This window comes from Emys orbicularis, chromosome 3 (genome assembly GCF_028017835.1).
Source record: "Emys orbicularis isolate rEmyOrb1 chromosome 3, rEmyOrb1.hap1, whole genome shotgun sequence".
NCBI classification, from domain to species: Eukaryota; Metazoa; Chordata; order Testudines; family Emydidae; genus Emys; species Emys orbicularis.
This window is the reverse complement of record NC_088685.1, coordinates 217,024,869-217,041,971: the sequence shown is the minus strand read 5'-3', so window position 1 is coordinate 217,041,971 and position 17,103 is coordinate 217,024,869. Positions and strand designations below refer to the sequence as shown.

Below are 17,103 nucleotides of genomic sequence, written 5' to 3'. Positions count from 1 at the left end.
CTGGTAGTTACAGCCCTGAGCATGGGGTAGCCCCTGCACCACTCTCCTCAGCCATTCCCCACTCCTTCCTCCCTACTCCCCAGCCAGCGGCTCCAGCTTAGCGCCGCACACCTGGACCCAGAGTCCAGGTGCCCACACAGGTGTGTCAAAGGGGCTCTTCTTCCTTTGGGCAGGTGCACAGTCCAAGTCAATCTAGCTGCTCAGTCACCTGTTATTTGTCCAGGAACACCAAGCAGGCTTATGGCAATGTCGAAACAACAAATGGGCCACATCTCAGCTGGTGTAGAATGACGTAGCACCACTGATGTCAAGGCAGCCGCCCTGCCTTCCCCCCACCTGAGGGACTAGCTCAGAAGATCCATCACAAACATTCTCTTTTGGGGGGGAAATTACTCAGCTACGCTTGCACGGATCTTTGGAGCTACAGTCGTGTTAGCAGCGTGATACGGCGAGGCTTTGCAATAGGAATTGCAGCAAGCCAACTGGATAATTGCAATCAATCCATGGATTACGCACCCTGTAAGTGAGAAGTAAAGTCTGTTGGGGTGTGAGGAGCTGGCCTGGGAGTCTCAGGGAAAAAGCTAATGAAGAAAAGGGACATTATGTCTTTAAGGGAAGTTTCTTCCCTCAAAATTAATTGCCAGGTTCATCTGTACAAAACTGTTTCTCAAGGCCATAGTGATTATCACCTCACTGAGAGATTTTCCAGCCACATTTCTCTGCGGTCTGGACAGATCAGAATTACACCTTGGTTCTAGGCAGCCTCTGGCAGATGTTTATATTGCATCAAGAAATGGAAAAAAGTACTAGAAAGTTTCTCGTAATGAGAACATTTGTCACTTAGATGTATCATGGAATAAACTCTGGGCATGTAACCAAGATAAGTAATTGGACTGGCCACGTTCCATGTTTAAGACACTCGTCTTAGGCTTTCTAAATATGACAAGAACGCCAGATCGTTCTTCCAGAGAGAGAGAAGGAGAGAAAGTTTGCTTGTGTTTCTTTTTTTCCCCCCATGCTCTTTATCCTTTGCATATTTTGAAGCTATTGAATGCATAGAGATTGCAGGTCTTGAGGGTTACTAGGCAGGTCTGTGGGAAAGAAAGATGGTCTATAAGTCTCTTACATAATGTTTAAATAGTTTCCTTCTCCTCCTTTCTATGAGGAAGGTTTTTCAGTCCCTTATGACAGTGTTCCATACCTTAGATGACGACGTTAAGTGGACATAAAGGAGGCTCATCTCCAGCCCAGCCCTAAATCAATGGTCAGATGGGGTTGGGCTCTGGTGTGTTCGCTTCATGAGCATATAACATTTTTCGTTTCAATAGTGAGCTGGCAGAAGAGCAAGAGGGGAACTCCAGGAGACAGACCAGTGCCATCTCCCAGATGAGATTGGGGCCAGCATTTGTGTCCTACCAGGAGACATCCAGCCACTTCTCATAACGGCGGAGTGCAGTATTTTGTCACATCCAAGCAGAGGGCTGCTTCTCACTTACACTGGTGTAAACCAGGAGATCCACTGAAGTTAGTCAAGTGATGCTGGTGTCCAGGGGTCTAGAATCAAGCCCACTGGCTGGAAAACCCATTTCTTGGCCACAGCGTGTGGCAAAGAACACTGGGAGAACGCTGGGTGGAGCGGAGATCTGGGCTCTTAGATCCATTACAGAACTTGCTCACCACGTGTTGAAACAATATTCAGATGAGACACTGGTCAGTGTGTTATCCTAAAGCCTCTTAGAATCATAGAATATCAGGGTTGGAAGGGACCTCAGGAGATCATCTAGTCCAATCCCCTGCTCAAAGCAGGACCAACACCAACTAAATCATCCCAGCCAGGGCTTTGTCAAGCCGGGCCTTAAAAACCTCTAAGGAAGGAGATTCCACCACCTCCCTAGTTGACCCATTCCAGTGCTTCACCACCCTCCTAGTGAAATAGTATTTCCTAATATCCAACCTAGACCTCCCCCACTGCAACTTGAGACCATTGCTCCTTGTTCTGTCATCTGGTACCACTGAGAATAGCCGAGCTCCATCCTCTTTGGAGCCCCCCCTCCTCAGTGCTGTATGTCAATGAATCCCAGCTGCAAAGAGCTCTGTGAACTCCTACAGCTCCGCTCACAGGCACATGCGTCAGCAGAATGGGGGTGACCTGTCCAGCCAGGACCGATTACTGCCCTGTTGATGTCCCTCTCAGGGTGAGCAGCAGAACCAAGGTATTCCCTCCATTGCCCTCTACTCTTCCACAGATGCAGGCACTCAGTAACACACTCAGCAATTCCTAACCAGGCGCAGCCCCCGGGGGAATATTGTTTGTAATGTGGGCGTCTGGGAGAGGGGGGTGTGTGGGGAAGAGGGGAAGAGGGGACATGCATGGAAAAAACAATTTACTCCAGGCTATCTTGGGCCATTGCGCCCAGCCCTGGCTGAGGGGGCTGTAGAAGATGTCCTACCCCAGGAGTCGCTCCGACTGCGCTGTGCCTTGGACACTGCTCTGCAGCATGGCTCCCTTCCTGTTCCCCCTTGCACTGGTGGGTTGTGACTTACTGCTGACACATGCCAGCAGTACCTCACAGCACCTCCCATGCTGGTCAGACTCCACCCCTCCCTGCCCACAGGTAAGGATGGGAAGAAGGGTTCCTGCTCCCCATACAACCCCAGGCAGGTGCACAGTCCAAGTCACAACCTAGCCCTCTCCTAGCATTTTGCAGTATTCCTCCTACTGCAGTAGAATAGTTTAAATATGGTTCTTCCTCACACCCATAACTCCAGGCCCTCCCTTCTGCTCTGTCTTGAGGTGAAATAAGAAACTTGCATTTATGACATCACCGTCTGTTGCCATGGAAACGATATTGTGTCACACTGTACTGGGGCAGACACTGTACCATTCTGCCCCCTTGTGGCAACCCCCATCATTTCGGCATCCCAGAGCATCCTCCTGTGGTTTCTCAGACGGAGGCGTGGACCTGCCCTCTGGCCAGGTCTGCTAAAATTCCACCACTTCCGGGGTCACCACTGTCTTTGAAGTCCCCACAGCTACTGAATCAGAGACACTTAACTCAGAATGTTTCATGCCCCTGCTGAGCTCTTTCTTCAGTCCTGGTTCCTTTGCTTTCTCTAGTCCATTTCCCCTGACTTCTGCCAGTGCTTCTCCTCACAGAAGACAATCCAAACCACCCCTCTACTAAGGGCCTTTGCCTTCTGGCCACCCTGAAATCTCTGTATTTAATCTCCTGGCTCAGCCAACCATGCCGCTCCAGGTGCGCTAGGTGAGGTTAATAGAGCCCTCAGGTGTCACCAATGGCTCCACAGGCCCCAGTTAACTCCTGCATGGTCAGCGTGGGGTTATACGCTCGGTCACGTACACGTTCAGCACTGCCTGGCTTTGCTGTGAGCTCAGTAGGTGCTGAAAGCTGAGCTCTTATTTAAACAACAAATATATTTGATCACTAGCAAAAAAAGAAGCTAGGGAGAAGATTAAAACCCTGGGAAGCAGACTAATGTATTGGAGAGCTTTTCCTGGCCTTAAATCCTCTCTTAAAGAGATGATTCAGAGAAAAATCTGAACTATTTAAAAGATGCATATGAATCATGATATTCTAAGTGCCAAAGTTTGATCCTGCGATTAGTTCAAAACAGCTTTGGTGAGTTAATGAATCCTATTTCTGACGGAGGCATCAATTTTTAAAATGTGCTGAATAAGGCAAACAGCAGCCAGAATCAGCGAGCTGAACACAGCCAAATAACGCTGCCTGGTACACTGGAATATTCACTTTCACGCTGGCCCGTCTGCTCCTTCTGAAGCATTCCAGATGTATTTCCCCTCTTCTTCAGCAGGGAGCGCACCCTGATACATGCTGTGCAGGAGCTGAGAGGAGGAGGAGCCCCCAGCTGCCAGCATTAACTTTGCAAGGACTGAAGAGAGGGGGAACGGATCTACCCAACCAACCAACACAATCTGGTTCCTCTCTGGGGATTGGGGTAAAAGGAGCAATGGCTGTGGGTGACAAGAGGAGCCCAGCAGGAACTCCTAGCACTAGTCCCCACCCAAAGACAAGAGCAGCTGGTGCAGTAGAAGCAGTCTCCACCCTTTCCCAGTACAGGGTGGGAGGATGTCGAACTGGCCTTGAGCCCTGCTTGGGGAGGAGGGGGGAGATCTGAGTGGCAGCGGGAGGAAAATCCAGCAGAGGAGAAGCAGGAAAGGGCACAGCTGCGTGGGGGGCCTAGACAACAGGGTCGCTGGATGGCGCTAGTGGGCCCAGTTCTCACTGACCAAGTTCTGCTGACTTCAGCAAAGGTTGGCCAGGAGAGAGCTTGGCCCATCATCTCGACCTGAACCTCAGCCATTCACATGCGACTAGATGAGACATGCAACCGAACTCAGCAATGACGTCATCTGGCAGTAAGCCGCACCTACATATTCCCCTTAAAGGAAAGCGGCTACCCTGACCCCCAAAACAGAGCTCTCAGAGTTACATACCCCCCACCCACTCTTCCTTTAAACATCTGCCGGTCTCTTTCACATTTCTGAGTTGTAGAAAGGGTCAAGCTGATAATGCTCCTGGGGTTTTTTCTGAATGCAATCGTTTCCCCTTTGCCTTTACTTCACAACACACACTTTTAACTAACCATGCTGGAAATCTGCCGTGTCCTTTCTAGCCACTGCTAAATTTTGCATCCTCTCTCCAAATTCTACAGGTGGCACTAACTCCAAGGAACGCGCTTCTCTGCCGGGGGATCCCAAATCCAGAAACTTGATCTATGGCCTGCAGTTCGCAAGTTATTTGGCGTCGCTAGCAGTGCTGAGGGTTAGTCTTTGGAATGCAGGAGAATGCAAAAGCTACATTTTATCGAAACTCAGAAAGCTCTACAAGACAACAGTGCAGGAGCTGATCAGACCCCACAGCAGCACAACAATGCATCTCCTATGTTGACTATATGTGCTTAGAGAGTTAAGTTGTTCCAAAATCAAACCGTGATTATGTTCCCAGAGATGCAACTATAGGCTTAGCTACGGTCCATGTCCTGAGCTACAGGGGGACGTGCAGAGATAGTTTCAAGCCATCTTTGTGTCCACTGAGTCTGGGGCTGCCCGTCTGTTGGATTGATCCCCAGCCCAAAGTAGAGCAACTCAAGGCTCCTCTAAGGTGGCTCCCAGGAGCTCTTCCAGCAGTTAGGGATTGCTGGGGTACAGGGACTGTCTCAGCTAGGTCCCCTCTACCCTGGCCATATCCCCTACAACTGGGAAAGGGATGGAAGAATGGAGTCTCTACAGAATGAAGTGTGACTACCAAACATATAGACACAGTTGTGATCCGAGCTACTACAGTGCATCAGGATTAGACAATGAAATCTAATGATGAGATAATTAGCATTGTTGCCAATTCAGCCCAGAGCTTCAGAAGAACGCCCAGGGGAAAGCTAGTTCACAAACTCTGCTCTTTCCACTCCATGCCTTTTACAAAATGTTCTTTTCATTCAACCTGGCACACACCACAATCCTGCAGTCTATCCAGCTGAGCACCACCCATGTTATTCAGGAATTATCCCTGTGAGGTGCCCAGCCACGCAGTCAGACCCAGAGAGAAAGAGAGGTGGATCGTGAGAGCAGATTTGCAGGCTCATGGATCATTTTATACAACATAACGTTCATCCATTTGTGGCTAGCCACCCCTGCCTGCCAGGTTGCTGGCCGTTCCATCATCCCATTACTGCAGGTCATCTGCAACTCCCCAGGAACTTCATCATTCCTGTAATCCAGCATCTGCTCCCATTAGCCTCCAAACAGAGTCAGGCATGGATGGCAAAGGTTCTGCTCCCAGTTCCATGGATGTAAATCCTGAGCAACCCCACTGAAATGGATAGAAGTGACACTAGTGTGGAAGCTGCTTTGCAACTTGTATGGTCACTTAACACAGTGGGCATAAAATGGTACCAGGTCAGGACAAAAGTGCTTGATACCCACTTTGCATTGGTGCAAAGGAGGATGACACAAAGTGCAGAATCAGACCCAGCAAAGGAATCAGTGCCCTGGTAATCTGATCCTGCAGAGCCCGCTAATTGTTCTGTTATGTAAAGTCAAACCTCGCTAATTGTCTAGTTGGCAGCCGGCATCAAGCGGAGAGCCCCAGGGGTCAGTCCTGGGGCCGGTTTTGTTCAACATCTTTATTAATGATCTGGATGAGGGGATGAATTGCACCCTCAGCAAGTTCGCAGATGACACTGAGCTGGGGGGAGTGATAGATACACTGGAGGGTAGGGATAGGGTCCAGAGTGACCTAGACAAATTGGAGGATTGGGCTAAAGAAATCTGAGGAGGTTCAACAAGGACAAGTGCAGAGTCCTGCACTTAGGAAGGAAGAATCCCATGCACCGCTACAGGCTGGGGACCGACTGGCTAAGCAGCAGTTCTGCAGAAAAGGACCTGGGGATTACAGTGGATGAGAAGCTGGATGAGAGTCAGCAGTGTGCCCTTGTTGCCGAGAAGGCCAATGGCATATTGGGCTGTATTAGTAGGAGTATCGCCAGCAGATCGAGGGAAGTGATTATTCCCCTCTATTCGGCACTGGTGAGGCCACACCTGGAGTATTGTGTCCAGTTTTGGTCCCCCCACTACAGAAAGGATGTGGACAAATTGGAGAGAGTCCAGCGGAGGGCAACAAAAATTATTAGGGGCTGGGGCACATGACTTATGAGGAGAGGCTGAAGGATCTGGGCTTACTTAGTCTGCAGAAGAGAAGAGTGAGGGGGGATTTGATAGCTGCTTTCAATTACCTGAAGGGGGTTCCAAAGAGGATGGATCTAGGCTGTTCTCAGTGGTACCAGATGTCAGAACAAGGAGCAATGGTCTCAAGTTGCAGTGGGGGAGGTCTAGGTTGGATATTAGGAAACACTATTTCACTAGGAGGGTGGTGAAGCACTGGAATGGGTTACCTAGGGAGGTTGTGGAATCTCCATCCTTAGAGGTTTTTAAGGCCCGGCTTGACAAAGCCCTGGCTGGGATGATTTAGTTGGTGTTGGTCCTGCTTTGAGCAGGGGATTGGACTAGATGACCTCCTGAGGTCTCTTCCAACCCAAATCTTCTATGATTCTATGAATTTTCACTAGTGACTACAAGGCCTAGACAAATTCAGACTAGAAATAAGGTGTGAATTTTTAAAACTGAGGATAATTTACCATGGGAACAATTTACCAAGGGTTGTGGGGGATTCTTCCTCAGTGGGAATTTTTCAATCAAGATCAATTGGATGTGTTTCTAAAAGAGACCTCTGGTTCAAACAGGAATTATTTGGGGGAAGTTCAATGACTTGCATTCCCCAGGAGGTCAGAATGGGCTCTTCTGCCCTTGGAATCTGTGACTAAGGCCTGGTCCCCACTAAGCCCCCACTTCAGACTAAGGTACGCAAATACAGCTACGTTAATAACGTAGCTGAATTCGAAGTACCTTAGTCTGAACTTACCGCGGGTCCAGACGCGGCAGGCAGGCTCCCCCGTCGATGCCGCGTACTCCTCTCGCCGAGCTGGAGTACCGGCGTCGACGGCGAGCACTTCCGGGATCGATCCGGGATCGATTTATCGCGTCTAAACCAGACGCAATAAATCGATCCCAGAACATCGATTGCCTGCCGCCAGACCCTCCGGTAAGTGTAGACATACCCTAAGAAGGAGCTGAATAGTTACCAGAGCAGAATTTGGTCTTGCTGCATTAGTCCACTATCCCAAAAAACTCTCATCACAACCCTTTCTTAACAAGGATTTATTGGTTACTGATTTGGAGTTTTACTAGTCCACAATACTAGAGCACCCGTCCAAGACTTAGTACCTATGGCAATCTCTTAAAACAAGGACAAAGCAGACCTATCCATTACCCTGGCAATAACACCGATAGAACAACCACAGCTGGCCGGATAATGGCAACTCTTTTTCATGGGAAATTTTTAAAGAACGTCATTTTATTTCTACATTCTTTGTGAACTTTCTGGGGTTTTCAGCAATATCCCTCAAACCAAACCAAAGCTGACAATAGGAAAAAAAAAAGTCCGGTTTTAAAAAAAATTAAAAACCTTAACTTTTTACTACAAACCTTAATCTTTTTAGCTTTTGAGTTTTTGCTGAAAAATAAAAAAAAACAAAATTTCAACCAAAATAAAACATTTTCTGCAAAACTTTTTGTTTTTGGTCAAAAAGCCTTTTTTGTTTGTTTAAAAAAAAAAAAGTATTGGGAAAAAATAAAACACCTTCCCCCTCCTGAACACCAGCCTTCAACCAGCTATGTGAATTTAGGGAGGTTGTACTGCATAAATATATTACTCGGTATTTTTAAAACAACACTACCAAGAACAACGATGTCACAGATTTCCAGCTTGTTCTGCATAGAGCTACTTTCATTTCTCTATCACTGCATCTCAGAAAACTCCCAACACAACCTGAGCAGCAGTGGCTTTGAGTGGCGCTTTTGCTTTGTCCTTTATGTAGGATTAATTTCACTCATCATGTTTATCCGTGTGTTATTTCCATGGGGTTTGCGTGGGGGGGCAGGGGAGAGCATTTAGAACAAAAGGCTTGTTGCTCTCTTGATAAGATACAGGTAGTGAAATTCTGCTCTCATTGAGGTCAATGGCAGAACTCCCATTGACAAGGGACCAAGGTTCCATCCTGGGAGATCATGGTCTTGCTCTTGGGGGCAGATGTAATAGGTAGGTCAGCTATTTTATCAGCTTCCTGGGTGTATGTTGGGCACCAATTCCTTGACTATAGTGCTTCTGGAAAGGGCCATCCCAGCACCAGTCACGCTGAGCAGCTCTTTTGCAGTGGCTGGTTGGAAAGTAGCACATTCCATGCTTGGAACTGATGCAGATCAACGTAGGATAGGAAGCAAAGATGCAAATACTGTTGCCAACTACAGTGAGATCACAGCAGGCTTGTTTAGGTGAATGAGGGCAACATTTACTATTTGCTGAGGTGGAATAGCTCATGTGTATCATTTATATGGCATTACAACTGATACAACAGCAAGTATAATTAGATCACTTAATTACACTTCAGTTAAGTATTAGTCACAGGAAGCCAAACAAATGGGCATCAGTGTCACCATAAATTCAGCCTTTACTTATGTGACGCTACTATCTGCGCCTTCACAATCTTCTCTCCCTTGGCTCCAATATCCTTGCAGGTTGACAGTGCACTTGGCAGCACTGCTGCTTCACTTAACAGTCATTACACATTTATTTCTCCCCTCCCTCCTGTGTGTCCCAGCTCTGTTCCTGCTTGTCCACATTATCCTGCTCTGTGTATAGAGCTAACTTCAATTACCAACTGCCCTGTAATGAATTAGTCTCTGGGAGATTTAAAGAAACAGAGCCTTGGTTTTGTTCCTTGGGGTGAGGCATTGTTAGCCAGTGTATAAAATCATTAGTATTATTATATATTGGATCTGTGCAATCCAGTACGCCTTTGTTGCTGACCCTGGGGTTAAGAGAACCTCCATCTCTGGGAGTCCACCTCTGATTGCATTGTTCTGGTTAGCTGGGGAGGAAGGGACACGTATTCTGAATTGTCACACTTCCACTGGAGATGTTTTATATCACAACCAGCAGAGACCACTGTACAGGGCACTTATATGCAAACATGCACGTATGAGTAACTTGTGTCTGTCCAGGAGTCTCCTTTGGGTTCTCATGCCCAGGGACATGGACTCAGGACAGTTACAGCTGCGACACGCGACAGCAACTCGCCTTTTGCCTCTCAACACAAACTCTGAAGCCTGTGCCTTACAACCTCAGCCTCTGACTTTTCATCACAGTGGAGCATCGCTGTGTTTAGAGAGTAAGCAATACCAGCATCCAACCTCAGGGAGGTGTTGGTCTCTGAGCGTTCAGGTTTCACCACAAGCTGAGAGTTTAAGGTACCTGCAGTCATGGACACAGCTGTCCAGAAGCAGGGCTGCAATGCAGAAACTCCAGGGCAAAATGCACAAAATGTGGCTTATTGCCCCAGGCAGTCCTCCTGAGCAGCCCGGAAAAGAGAACGGGGCAGAAGGAGATGCTATCAGCTCTGCGACTTTCCATCGCAGCCCGCTCCCAGTACATGCAGCAGAAGCCCTGACCAGGTGTTACTCCAGTTACTGTCGCAGGCTTACCAGGGCTGCACAGGAGACGCCATTTTGCCCCCCACTTTTGTCAGGGGCTGAGGCCCACTGCAATGAACCCCCAGCCATCCGGGTAGGAATCCAGGCAGCAGGTCAAGAGAGGGCAGGACAGTGTTCCCCTGTATAACCAGACCACAGACATGGTCCCACACCAATGGATCTCAGCAGGCAACTTCTCTTTGTTGAACTCGCTTCCTGACACAGTCAAATGCCTGGCTGATGGAGCTTTGCTGGGTGGCAGTTCCTGGGAAAGTGAGACAGCTGTCACCACTACCTGCTACTCTAGGTCCCACGATGATGAGTAGCACACAGAGGCCCTGGCAGCTCTCCTCCAACCATGAACTCCACAGTGCGCCTATCCATTGCGAGCACGTGCTCTGCATGGTCCATTCAGACATGTGACACAGACTGCATGCACTGTGCCAGAGTGGTGTGGTGAGCTAGCATCTATGGCTGCAGTGGCTGCTTGCCTATATATTACATGCAGAGACTCTGCTACTCCCATCTGCTGGCTATTGCTCAGTGAAGTATTGTGGACTGCTTCCAAATAAATGTATGCACCTGCCTAGGTTCCAGCCATCATGGCACCCAGGCCAGAGTATATTTCCATGCAATGCCCACCTTGCGCAATGGATTAGCTACAAACTTTCCAAGTCGCACCCCAAACCAGAAGTAACTTTCTTTTTAGGCTGCTCCTCTCACTGACTATCAATGATATGGAACCCCCGACCCTCTGCCTGAGCCTGTACATTTCCAAAGGAAACCCAGAAAGCCATGCGAAAGTTAAAGACAATTGGGCTTATCCAAGGTTCTATATTAATAAATAAGAGCGCGAGCACATGGCGAGTCCTTCTAACTTCCTTTGAACTCTTAAAACCTCTACTTTCTGTTGAAATAAATTCACTCTGAAGCAAAGCTGTGCATTGTTAATGAAAGTAAGGGGAGTTTTTGATGCTGCATGGATAAAGGCCAAGTATTCAGAAAGAGGCTAACCACTTAAAGGGCCAATTTTCCCTGTTGTTGGGTTTTTTGTTGTCGTTGCTAAAGAGGTTGCTAATTGAGCTCCACAGCAGTTTTCCCTGTGCTGCAGATTAAAAAATTACAGGACAGCTTGCCCTAGCGTTTAGTAGTCTTACGCAGAGTAAAGATTAAAATCAAGTCTGTAACAAAATTATGGGAATGTTCCCGTCCTTTCCCACAGCTGCGCCTGGGACAGGTCGCTGAATCTGGATTTATGATGCCTGGTCTACAAAACATACCAGTCGGGTTTATCTACAGGCCTGATTTCCATTTGCATTAGGGCCCCTTGCACCACCCTGAAAGCATCAAGAGATTTTAAAGTGGAGGTAAACTCGCTCTTCAAGCTGCCAGCGTGGTGTAAGAGGGCCTTTGTATAAGTGAGAATCAGGCCCAAGGACGTTACTGTGGCTGTTTTGTTTCCCATTGGGTCTGCCTGGTAACCTGCTGCCAGAGCCAGCACAGGCCTGGGAAACACTTAAGTCCAATATAAACCCTATTTTGAGGACTTCAGTGGCCGGGGGGGGGAGGGGGGGGAGAGCCCTCACACAGGCCCTCTGCACAGCTGGGAGTTTGACCCAAAGCTGCGGCGGAGCATTCCTGCGATGGGGGCAGGATGTGAGAAACACCAAGGAACCCCCGTTTCTGAAGGCTGAGGTGAACTCAGCCAGCTTGTGCCATTCTGAGGGGATAGTTTCATCCTGCTGGCTGATTCAGAGAACACTTATGAGCCGAGAGGAAGGCAATAAATCTCTAAGACCACCTGGAGATGGGCAGGGGAAAGGCGTGCTTGGCTGAAAGACACAGACCTCAATGAGTCAGGCAAAAGGCTGTTTTGACCAGGCAAGATTTTCAGATCGTTTAGGGCCCAGTCCAGTGAGGTCAGTGGGAGCCTTTCCATTCGCTGAGACCCAAGGTGCGGACAGGCTTAGCAGAGCTCTTAGCATGTTTTACTTTTCTTCTCTTCCAGGATTTCTCCTCTCCCTTTCGGTGTTTTGCAGAGACAGAGACAATCTCATCGTACAAAGGCAGCCTGAGGCAGTTCTTAGCTACCGTTACCCGGGCATGACCCCCGGTGAGTGCCACAGAGAGCAGATGAACTCTTACGTTAAGGGAGGCAGGGAGAAAAGCAGGTGACTGTCCCAGCTAGCGGTTGAGGGCACAGTGGAGACACGGAGTGGCACAAGGAGAATGGGCCGCAGGAAGAGATTCTATAGCGAGACAAGAACAAAGTTCCTGGGCATGGAGTGAGCTGTGTGGGTGACAGGCAGCGGCAAACACCTCTGCTGGGATGTGGGTGTTAAAGGGGGTTTTGTGCAAAGTTTTAGCTCCCCACATTTCTAATGAGGACACACCTCTGGAATTAGCCACTTGCTGCAACCAGTACAAGCACTGCTATGCAACCGTGCGATCTCTCGGGAGGGGCGGAGGGGGGAGGAGCGGAGGCGTTGACAAGCACAAAATCACCACCACACCTGAACAAGGTGAGATGAGCTGGAACTAACAGTCACAGAGGCCAACGTTTTCCAAAGTGGCCTCTAAGGGCGGAGAAAGCCACCTGCCGAATTCTTATGAGACCCGAACATCTCCAGCTGCAGGGGGAGTCTACAGGAGTGGCCGGGGCTCATCTTTCCTGACAGCCATGCTCCAGGGTGTCCCAAACTGGGCACCCCAAATTACAGGCCACTTCTGAAAATCCAAGCCATCTCGCTCCACATCCCGTCACTAGTCAGCTACCGTTGCTGCCCTCACATAGCCCGAGATTTCCAAAGCAGCTCATTCTCTGCGGACTACTTTAGAACCTACTTCCAGAACTTTTCCCACCTCTCCCCTCCAGGAATGAGTGGGGCCTGTCTCCTTCTTCCCTGGAGTAACCCAAGTGCATCTCCTCTCATTCTGCCGGATCACTCATCTGAGCTGACAGCTACAAGCCAGGTCAGAGGATGATATGCCAGGGTCTGACACCAACACACTGATCTGCTACCCCACGGACTGTTATCCATCCCCAACATTCCTGCGACGGCCTTGCTCCCTTTTCCACCGTTTGCCTGTAAACCATGGCACCGTTTGACCCATTCACTGCTAGGTTTCCAGTGAACACAGCTGTGACTAGGAAATATGGTATAACACTAATAAATCTTGGATGCTCAAGCGCACGTTCCACTTCAGGGCTCAGGTTGGGTATGTGCGTGGCAGGTAGGGAGGGGGTACATCTGCTAAACAGCGATGGGATACGCCAACTTTTTCTCAACCAGCAGCTGTGACTAGTGGGGGAAATGAACCTCCCCGCCCCAGAATCTCCAACCACAGACCAAGGCCTCCCTTAACTGAGAGGCCGAAGCCCTGAGGGGGGAGCTCCTGCTTGAATTGCGCCTCAGAGACAGAACTCCTCCTGGAGCGCCTCAGGGATGCTACAGATCTTGGCCAAACCCTGTAGCATTTTTTCCAGCAAGAGATTGTCCCGGGCTCAGCATGATTGTGCAGTGCCATGTCTACAGGTAAGAGCCTTGTTTTAACTCACAGTTTCTGCAATCAGCTGTTTATTCCTTACCAAACCTCAACCTGTCTAACTGCACTGATAGGGAGAGTCCCGGTGTAAGTTCTTGCCAGTATCTGCATTTTGGGATGATTCATGTGTTTTAATGCACGGAATACCATGTTTGCTAACTGAGATCAGATGCCACTTTACCCCTAGCCAGGGGAATGGGACCGTGGCCCTCCACCAATGTCAGTGATCCATCACCTCCCTTCATGGAGCCCCAGGGTAACACCCAAGTGAGGAAGCCGAGGTTCATTAATATGCAGAGCATGGGCCCCTCAGGTGGTGCAAGGAGATAGAGCTCCACTGCCGTCTATGGAGGTGCAGCCATTTATACCAGCGGAGAAGTCATACATTTGAAGGCCAGGAGAATTAAGAATTTCAAGGCCATAGAATTTCACTGTTCCTCCCGCATCAAGCCCAATCTTCGGGATGAACTGGAGTGGATCTCAGAGACACACCCAGTCGTGGCCCCAGGAGTTTCTGGGTCATTCCAGGAAACAGGACTCCGTGATTAAAAATGCACCACACTGTCAAGTTTTATTGTCTTCATGTTTTTGGTGTGAGCAGCAAGATGACAGCGTGACTGAAAACTCAACAAGCAGATTCTGAAAACTTGGATTCCAAAATGTTGTGAAGGTTGCAATAAACTGTTTTACAGTGTATCAGACCACTTTAAATGGCCCCTTAATAATGCTTATCTTGTGTTAGCAATGTTAGATCTGACTGGAGGCCATTCCTATATAAAGCTCACGTGTTACCCTTCTGGGCCTGAACTATCATCACAAATACTTCATCAGACGAGGTAGCATTATGGGTACATAGTGAAATGCATCTTACTCAATCAAGTGTTTTCTTTTTCAATATTTACACTTTTAGGCACATTCTTGTCAAAGTTGTCATATGGACACCCATGAAAAAAATCATCATTACAGCAAAAGATTTGCTTCATTTAAGTGATAAAAACACTGTATCTGGAGATTTGTCAAAAGCAGGTGTGTCAGAGTGGAGAAAGCCATTCCAGGCAGTCACATCAGTAAAAGCCATCATGCTGTTACATGCCTGCAGCCATATCTACCAAGGTACTTCTCTGGCTCTCCCATCAGGTAGTATCTGAGTACCTCACTCTATCTATTTACCTTCACAACCCTCCTGTGAGGTAGGGCAGTGCCATTATCCCCATTTTAGAGATGGGAAACTGAGGCACAGAGAGGCTAAGTGACGTACTCAAGGTTACACAGGAGGTCTGTGGCAGAGTATGGAACTGAACCCAGGTGTCCGAAGTCCCAGACTAGCACCCTAGCTGCTAGGCCAATCCCACCCCTCCCCCCGCTCTCTGCTCTTTTTTGCATGGTAAGGATGCCTCTCTCTCTCTCAAATACAGATGCTGTCCTGTAGTACATTAACCCAGCAAATGGCATATGCTTTGGGGATTCTCTCTATTCCGAAGAGATATTGAGGATACCTCACCATTCATCATGAGTTTAGGGGAGTTTGCCCTTCGACTGCATTCTGCATTGCTGCTGTCAGCCATGTGACCCTGCAGATGCTGTGGAAGCAATTACTCCAGCCACAAAGCATTTCTCAGTGACACTAGCTAACCATCCCCTAGTACGCTGTATTTCTGTCTTCCATTCCTCACTACTCTTGCTTGGGCTAGTATAATGAAATGCCTTTGATAAGCATGAGGGCCTGTATTATTCATGATTATTTTATTAGCTTTCCTTTGTTGCATGTTCCCTTCAGAAGGGCAAAGTGTATTGGAGGTGGAAATGACTAGTAGCGCTCATTGCTGAGTGTGCAGAACTGAAAATGGTGATTAGCAACCTGCATATTCCCAAGGAAGATCACAGTCGTTCTGCTGCTTGTTTTAATTATTTCAAGTAAATGGTTTCATGCCTGGCCTGTCCGTACTGTCTTTTGACTCAATGTGTCATCCTGGTTACAGTCAAGGCAGTGGAAATATTCAGGGAGTTGAATCAAACTAAGCCCCAGCATTGAATGAATGACACCATTGCGAGTCAAGTGGATGAGTTGGAGAGTCCCACTCCAGAGGGGTTCCATGCCAGCACTAATGTACAGGAAGTGATGCTCCGGATGGACATTCACAACTAGCAAAATGCCTGATAGCTTTGCAGGCCTGTTTGTTTATCTGATGGTTTGTATGTGCCAGGCATTTTTAAAATAAATAAAAACCTTTATGAGAAGATCCTTCTCTTCTGAGATAGCTTTGGAATCCCGGAAGGGCTTTGGCCGGGCAATCAGCTGCTTGGTGGTCTAAGCACATAGCAGTATTCTGCGTGCAGAGAGGAGCACTCAGAGCCTGATCCGACACAACTGGGAGCTTTGCCGGATGCAGGACCAAGCCGCGATTGAAGCGGAGATTCCCATGGTGAGGTGCACATTCAGTGGGGCAAGACCTGTTCATGGGGGACGGGGGCAGGTAGGACATCTCAGTGATTTCCAGCAAAATAATCAGAGACTAGGAATTTTTTTTCCCTATTAAGAAAATCTGGGAAATTCCATTTAAATAAACTATTAGCCGGATCAGACTAGAAACAAGGGGCACATTTTTAACAGTACTTAACCATTGGCACAACTTACCAAGGGACATGGAGGATTCTCCATCACAGGAAGTTTTTAAATCAGGACGGGAAGTCTGTCTAAAATACATGCAATAGCTGAACCACAAAAATGTAGGCTGGATGCAGGAATTCCTGGGTGAGGTTCGCTGGCCTGTGCTAGGCAGGAAATCAGACTACAGGATCCCTTCTGACGTTAAAACTGATAAATTTATAACGTGGACACACGGGCAAAAGGGGGAACAAGCCCCCCCAAATAACCCTGGCCCTTGGGTCTGGGTGCAGACCGGAGAGCAGGGGCAGAGAGCCTGCCCCTCCCCCCCCCCAGGCAGATGGGCGGGGCATAAGAGTTATGGCTCCACCCTCCTCTGCACCCTGACTAGCAGACCTGAGGAAGTAAATTGCACCGGGTAAATGGATGTAGCAAATTCCTTCCCCATCTGGAACAGGGAGGGAACTGAGGCAGGACAGATATTCCCTGCTGATCCAAACAGCTCCATCAGGCCCTTCTTTGGTGAATGTTTCAGAAAGTTATGAGCGCCTGAAAACGGGGAAACTGCATTTCCAGCTAAACTCTTGCAAGCAGACGAGAACCAAAAGATCTAAAGGAATTGGATTTCCATCTTGTCTGCTACCTTTGGGCTGACCATTAATAATTCTTTTTTGTCAGTTTCCAGTATAAAGTCTATTAGCAAACATCCTACACTTTTTTCTGTTGGTGAAATACAAGCCATATGGATAAGCGTGGTGTACAGCTAGCATGACGGCATTGCAATGTTACTTTTAATTAAAACATCTGCAAAATTTGTAAAAAAAAAAAA

At 48.2% G+C, this 17,103-nt stretch overlaps 1 protein-coding gene across 19 annotated transcripts in view; it reads right to left on the bottom strand.

Moving 5' to 3' along the window:
- SLC8A1 (solute carrier family 8 member A1) overlaps positions 1–17,103 on the bottom strand; it is a 285,766-nt gene that overhangs the window by 186,894 nt on the left and 81,769 nt on the right. Inside the window, exon 2 of one of the 19 annotated variants that reach the window (XM_065400481.1) lies at positions 14,572–14,646. The exons of the other annotated variants lie outside the window; for them this stretch is intronic. Coding sequence (XP_065256553.1) covers positions 14,572–14,646 — 75 coding nt within the window. The remainder of the gene's footprint in view (positions 1–14,571; positions 14,647–17,103) is intronic. 19 annotated transcript variants of the gene reach the window in all.